The 7,712-nt window shown below is 35.4% G+C and overlaps 1 protein-coding gene across 4 annotated transcripts in view; it reads left to right on the top strand.

Annotated features, from left to right (window-relative positions):
* Positions 1–502: 502 nt before the first annotated feature.
* The window catches only part of LOC117335166, a 17,562-nt gene continuing 10,352 nt past the window's right edge, over positions 503–7,712 (top strand). For 2 of the 4 annotated variants that reach the window (XM_033895126.1, XM_033895125.1), the window contains exon 1: positions 503–825. In XM_033895126.1, the coding sequence (XP_033751017.1) occupies positions 706–825 (120 nt within the window). In that variant the 5' untranslated portion in view covers positions 503–705. Of the gene's footprint in view, positions 826–6,327; positions 6,961–7,712 lie in introns of those variants that run through there. The other 2 variants (XM_033895123.1, XM_033895124.1) reach the window with 2 other exon arrangements.

The raw sequence follows: 7,712 nt of genomic DNA, 5'->3' as shown, positions 1-7,712 counted from the left end.
TCTATAAACACAAATTGTATCCACTTACACCAACGTTTTACATATGGTTTTATGCTTAAGACCCATTTCCACGAAAAAATAAGCGTTTGAATAAAGAATTAGTTTTACATAGATAACAACCTAAACTTCTCCAAGATAATGTATTCCTTGACACCTATAAATAAATCTTTCATAAAGACCACTTTAAAATGTTTATATACCACGATAAATTATATTTATTTAAAATTGCCATCAATAATAATTCCTTAATAACTTCCAATCAGTATTGGAAGTCCCCCTCCCCTCAAATCACGAAAACAAATTATCACATGTAAACCGTCAGAAATAAAAGTGCCTCGTTAAACTGTTCCAGAAGTGATTTACATAACACAATAACTATTGTTATACAACTTAACAGTTTAACTTCTTTCCCAATATAAACTCTATAGGATCACGATCTGTTATAAGCGGATCGGTGCTCTATTTATACGAGATCAACCGAGATTAAACAATATCAAACGAAATCGAACAAGAAACAGATCGACGAAGATGATGGCCGCTATGGGGTATTTTGACCTTCCGGGAGGCGAATACGTCAAACTTACTGATGAAAATGTCGATCAATGCACGTGAGAAGTTTGAACTTAATAAGAAGGGGATATGTTAATTGAATAATGGACTACTTCCAACAAAATCTAGATCTTTGTAAACTATACAACAGTCAATATGGCTAAAAAGATCATTTTTAGAGAGTATACGACAGCCGATGCTAAGAAGGATGGGCTTCGACTAATGGCCAAGAGAAAGAATCAAGATCTTCGGCGGATGTCGTTGCTGCTTCTTAAGGTGAGTTTCTTCTGAATATGCTGTAACGATGGCCTGTAGAACTGACCTGTATATAGTGGACACCTCTATATAGCGGATATATGTAAAATAATGTCATACACAACTAACAACACAGGCCTATTCTGTTACGATGGCCTGTAGAACTGACCTGTATATAGTGGACACCTCTATATAGCGGATATATGTAAAATAATGTCATACACAACTAACAACACAGGCCTATTCTGTTACGATGGCCTGTAGAACTGACCTGTATATAGTGGACACCTCTATATAGCGGATGTATTTAAATAAATGTGATACATAACTAACAACACATGCCTGTAACGATGGCCTGTATAACTGACCTGTATATAGTGGACACCTCTATATAGCGGATGTGTTTGACCAGAGAAAACTCGGGCTATGGACATTGTAACCTCCCTCTGTATAACGGACACCCGTTTACAGATGTCAAAATAAAACAAACATCATTATCATAAATATTTGTTCTTTATTGTGAAAATGTGTATAGCAAAAGCGGACACCAATAAGATATAACTATTGTAACTACCTGTACAAATGAACGAAGGGTAAAAAAACCCAAAACAACAACAACAAGAGACCCATGGGCCTTAACGGTCACCTGAATTTTTATATATTTTGGTAGATTTGATTCCTGTGACCTTGAATATGAGGTCAATGTGTTCACTCCAGCATGCTACAGGCAAAATATATCGTTTCTATGTGTGTTGGTCCGCTAGAAGACGTTTAAAAGATTTTAACATATTTGAACCTGGTGGCCGTGAATGAAGGTCAAGGTCATGGTTATTCATCTGAACAATCGTAAAAGCCCTTTACCCCAGCATGCTTTAGGCCTAATATCAGATCTCTAGGCCTCTTGGTTAATGAAAATAAGTTGGTTAAAGATTTTAGCATATTTGACCCCTGTGACCTTGAATGAAGATCAAGGTCATTCATTTGGACAATCTTGATATCCCTTCACCCCAGCATGCTATATACTAAATATCAAGTCTCTAGGCCTTTTGGTTGTTGTCACCTGACCTGTCATACCCTTGATTGACCTACCATACCCTTGATTGACCTGTCATACCATTGATTGACCAGTTATACCCTTGATTGACCTGTCATACCCTTGATTGACCTACCATACCCTTGATTGACCTGTCATACCCTTGATTGACCTACCATACCCTTGATTGACCTGCCATACCCTTGATTGACCTGTCATACCCTTGATTGACCTGATATACCCTTGACTGACCTGCTATACCCTTGATTGACCTGTCATACCCTTGATTGACCAGTTATACCATTGATTGACCTACCATACCCTTGATTGACCTGTCATACCCTTGATTGACCAGTTATACCCTTGATTGACCAGTTATACCCTTGATTGACCTACCATACCATTGATAGACCTGTCATACCATTGATTGACCTGTCATACCCTTGATTGACCTGTCATACCCTTGATTGACCAGTTATACCCTTGATTGACCTACCATACCATTGATAGACCTGTCATACCCTTGATTGACCTGTCATACCCTTGATTGACCTATCATACCCTTGATTGACCTACCATACCCTTGATTGACCTGATATACCCTTGACTGACCTGCTATACCCTTGATTGACCTGCTATACCCTTGATTGACCTGTCATACCTTGATTGACCTGCCATACCCTTGATTGACCTGATGTACCCTTGACTGACCTGCTATACCCTTGAATGACCTGATATACCCTTGACTGACCTGCTATACCCTTGATTGACCTGCTATACCCTTGATTGACCTGTCATACCCTTGATTGACCTGTCATACCATTGATTGACCTGATATACCCTTGATTGACCTGCCATACCCTTGATTGACCTAACATACCCTTGATTGACCTGTATCTGGGTTTTATTGGTAGTACACATGATTGTTCCTATACGACAGAGCCAGTGTTCCAAGACTGATATACCCAATACTTGGACTATGTACCCTTCGCCCATAGTCTGATTTGCCTTAATACTTGGCTATGTACCCATAAGCAAGTGCCTAGCCTGATATACCCAATACTTGGCTTTGTACCCGTATAGCAAGTGCCTAGCCTGATATACCCAATACTTGGCTATGTACCCATGCATATAGCCATTGTCCCTAGCCTGATATACCCAATACTTGGCTATGTACCCATATAGCCCGCCCCTAGCCTGATATTCACATGTATATGTTATATACCTTCTTCTCCCTCTAGACTCACACAGTGTGTCTTGTCTTGTTATGGATGGACTGTTCTGGTTTCCCTTTTTGAAAATAAAACAAATAATTTAGAACCAGTGATAAATCATAGTACTCCATAATGTTGTAAAGGAAACGTATCTTCTAGTAAAATAATACTTATCTGAAACTATTGCATTGTACCACCAATATAAAGTCTGGAATATGTTTGAGATAATTATGTTTCAAATAATCAGCGTTCGTTATAGTGGTTTATTGACGTTGATTGTTTAAACAATGACATGTTCCACATACCACATTGGCAAAGTTGTTTTGTAATTAGTTACTCTCTATCTGCTTTGAAAAAGTATTGTATTTTTTCTATGTAAACATATCAAATTACAGCTGATTAAGTTGACAATGGTCCCCACACGTATCTCAGTGACAATGGCTTGTCGGCCTTTACCGATAAAACAAGACCAACAGAAAAAATGTTTACGGTACCATAGAAATTATACGCGTTACAATAGGAATGCCTTTTAAGATTTCTCTTATTCAGTATTCGGTTTACGATTGTTTGGTCTATGTAATCATAGTAAATTGACGAATTTCTATGTTATATGCATGTCATGGACATATTATGTTGTAAAATATAATTCTACTGACTATTCAGAAAACAAATTCACTATCAAAATTGCCCACAAACATGAATGACCCATACATAATGTCCCATGGATTTCTGTTTTCAAGCACACATGGATGACAACGATACTGAAATTCTAATTAAAATTAGATTCCTCCCACTTCCAGATCCTTTTATTTGGTATCATAATGTTGTTCCTTTTGAGGGATCCCCTCAGTTCTACAAATTCATTTCATAACCTTACTACCGGAATCTTAATTAATGTATTTAAGCTCACCACCGGAATCTTGATTATTGTATTTAAGCTCACTACCAGGATCTTGATTATGGTATTTAAGCTGATGGTTAAATAACATCTTTAAGCTTCCCGTTTACTAGTGTCCCTAGCATTACTGACAAGTTCAGAAGATACACAAGATATTATTACCTTTCAAAACTAATATATTGAGAAATAGATACGGTAGAGCCAAATGAATTATACTGTACCATACAGCTGCTTGTCTTTGGAATTGTGTTTTACAGCACGTTCTAGATCTCGGCTTTAGCTTATTTTGTTTTCACTCATATCAGTTTCTAGGTTTAACGATATTATAGCCGTCTATCAGTCTATCCCCTGACTACAATATTGTATACTCCACTCACTTTTCAATATGATATACTTTTATATGTCTACTGTATATGTAAAGTAATTATATTAAAGCTGTCCATCTTTCGTTAATTTGTATTATATATGAAGGATTGTAAATTATATGATGTAATATTTTAGTATGCTTATGAGCCGTAAGACTTAAAGTGAATAAACATTGAACATTGAATATTTTCCTTCTAGAACTAATCAGTGATGCTAAGGGCCTGAAGTATTGATGACAGAATTCGACCAAAATCAAAACTCGAAATAGATCAAAAGAAATGCCAAAATCTTGATGTAGAGGTATAAAAAATACATAATTTAATACGTTTTATAATGTTCATTATTTCATGATTTTAAATATTGTATTCCAAAAGAACGCTAAGAACATGAATATCTATATCTAAATCATATTTACTTTATTTTGGTCATTAAGAGTTATAGTCGATACATGTAGTAACAGCAGTACTTAGTCCATAATAAACAATTCTGTCCGTCTGTTTTACCGTTTGTTTAAGGCTTGGGGAACAGCTGGGTATCAATTACGAAGATAACTGTTTAAAACAATTTAAAACAGGTGGTCCCAAACGATTCGTCTGTACCATAGTATCGATCATTATCGATCGTACCATTTTTGTGTGTTTCGTATCTCGTTTGCTAATCGTTTGCTAATATTGTTGTCCTCTGGTGAAGACTTTTGAGATTTCATCTCCCGTTGATGTGTTTACCCTAAGATAAGTATTTTTTCTTTATGTTTGATAGATAATAGTGTATGGAATATTACAATAGAATTCTACATTGTTTTATACAGTCGTTGTTTTTTGAAGAAAAGCCAAAAGAATCAATTACCATCTTTTATACTGGATATGTTTATGTACAAATCACACTGCAAAGACCGTCCTCTGGCAGTGCTGAGTACTCGTACTAACGTTCTAAATAAAACAATGGAAGTACAAATACTGGAGGCGTTGTCTATATTATTTCTATTGTCATTATCTAAAAACGCTAATTGTTTGATAACATTGAAATTGGATTACTGAAAAAAAGAATATTTGTTTAGGTATGTGTTTGGTAAACATCTGGATATTTGTCAACATCATCCTTTATGAGTTCACAGAGTTTGTTGAAAGATCCATATTAACATAATACAGATTTATCTTATTATAATTTAACGGTGGACGGTTTGAAAATTCTTTGTACTACCACACAAGAACCTTTATTTTAACAAAACTAGTTACCGTTATATACTGATGATTATTCCGACACTGAAGAATCCGTCATATTAAGTCAATGATAATTTCATGTTAATTTTGTATCTGACAGAACACTTCATTTACCTTAATGATTGACTTTTAATTCCATCATAGAGTTATTGTGTATGACATTTATTGAATATAGGCATATTTCACTAACAAAATACTTTTCTTTACTTTTTTGGTGTCGAATTTTTCTCCTTCGATTTTCAGGGTGATAAGCCTGTAAGCGTCAATGGTGCGTACTGAATATTGACATATAATCAGACAAGGTTTTTTTTATTCAATAACTTTCTGTTTATCAGACATTCTCTTTCGATTTTCGATGTGATAACCAGCATGTTATTAGCGGCAGGTAAGATTAGGTGAAAGATCACGTGATACTATTATCTGTTTCCGTACAACCGCGCGCTACACGTCAAATACACCTATATAGAATTACCCATATGTCAGCCATATACACCAATGTGACGTGCCAGGTTGCTCGTGGATATTTCTTTGTGTTTAAATTTTATACTGTTTTACTTTGAATAAGTCAGATAAAAATCTAATACACATACACAGATCGATCACTGTTAGTGTGAGAGAACTATTCAATGATCACGAGGTTGCGAGCTTATGACTAAAACAGATTATGTTAAATCTATAGTCCGTTATTACCTGTAATCATTTTCATTACGCTCTTAGTAACTTTCAAAATAGCTTAGTGTTTTAGTAAATTGATCGTGCTAGCTCTGCTATTGTCTGTAGATTACAGGTACGAAACCCGGTCTACTCGGCAAACAGAAGCGACGTATGAAGTATCATACATTATATAGAGGTTTAGCGTTACCGAACATTCTTTGTTAGTGTACAGTCCGCTTTGACAGACAGTACAGTTGTGACAGTAGCGCTAATACTAAACGAGAGGATATATATAGTTTAAATACCCAGAGGAAATGATCGGCATTACAGTGTTATGTAGAAGCAGTGTAGATTATGACTAGAGACGATTTTAAACCGGCCTGGGGACGAAACCTAGGATAGCACTATCATCTGGACAGTTCATAGGTATTTAGACTTTTGACAATTATACGCTGCATATCACGTGCTTTAATCTAAATATGCATCTGCATTATTGTGATTCCAATATATCTGTGACCATTTGATGACGAGTGATTTGTAAATCCATATGGATAAGGAAGTGTAATATGAGGACGTTTTGTACATATTTTCACCATGACAACGCATCAGACAGTTCCCTCACCCGATTCTCCCTATATGACGTCACCAGTTGCCTTCGTACAGCCGCGACATAAGGATAAAGGGTCGTATGTACAAAGATGGAAGGTGTTACGTGAACGGAATCGAAACTTACCTAAACTTGACTTCAATGTCAATAAATCTGCTACAAAGGTATGTGATTGTCAAACCTATTGTATTAGTACTTATTCTGTTTGATATTATATATATATATGACAAAATATATATGACGTATTGATATTATATATATATATGACAAAATATATATGACGTATCTTATATAATCACTAATATATATATGGAAGATAACTGATATCTTTCTTTAAGGAATATGGATCATTTATAACATAAGATAACTTACAGAATGTATAAAATCTGTGATGCCTGATAAATAAATATCTTCGTATAAAATCATAATTTATATTTACATTTGTCACGAAATATTTCATACAAAATAATTCATTTAGTTGTCTTTAAAAGCAGTACATGTACATATCTAACAACAATAAAGCATTACAAAAGATGAGAAATATGATTCCACTTAGACTGACAGTGAAAACCACGTAGAAACAAAATCACAGCGGGAGTTCACCTGTTGGAAAAAACCAACAACACAGATTAAAATTGAATGGTCAACATACTGAATTCACTTGGAAGTATTCTATTACCTTGATATGAAGTCAAAAATCGATTGCTTCTCATTGATATGCATGGTAGTTCCCTTGTCATCACCTTGTTGTCAGTTTGAGGATGTGACGTAACCAGAATTTCACTTAGATTTACATGGCTGATGTCGCCAATGAAGCAGAAGACGGATACCCTTCCGAAACAACTTTACCATTCCTTTGGAATCAGGAGTTAGAATCACGGTTTTGTTAGCCAAAATGTGGCAAAACCGTCGTCTG

This window comes from Pecten maximus, chromosome 9 (genome assembly GCF_902652985.1).
Source record: "Pecten maximus chromosome 9, xPecMax1.1, whole genome shotgun sequence".
Lineage (NCBI taxonomy): Eukaryota > Metazoa > Mollusca > Bivalvia > Pectinida > Pectinidae > Pecten > Pecten maximus.
This window is presented reverse-complemented; position numbering and strand designations above follow the sequence as displayed.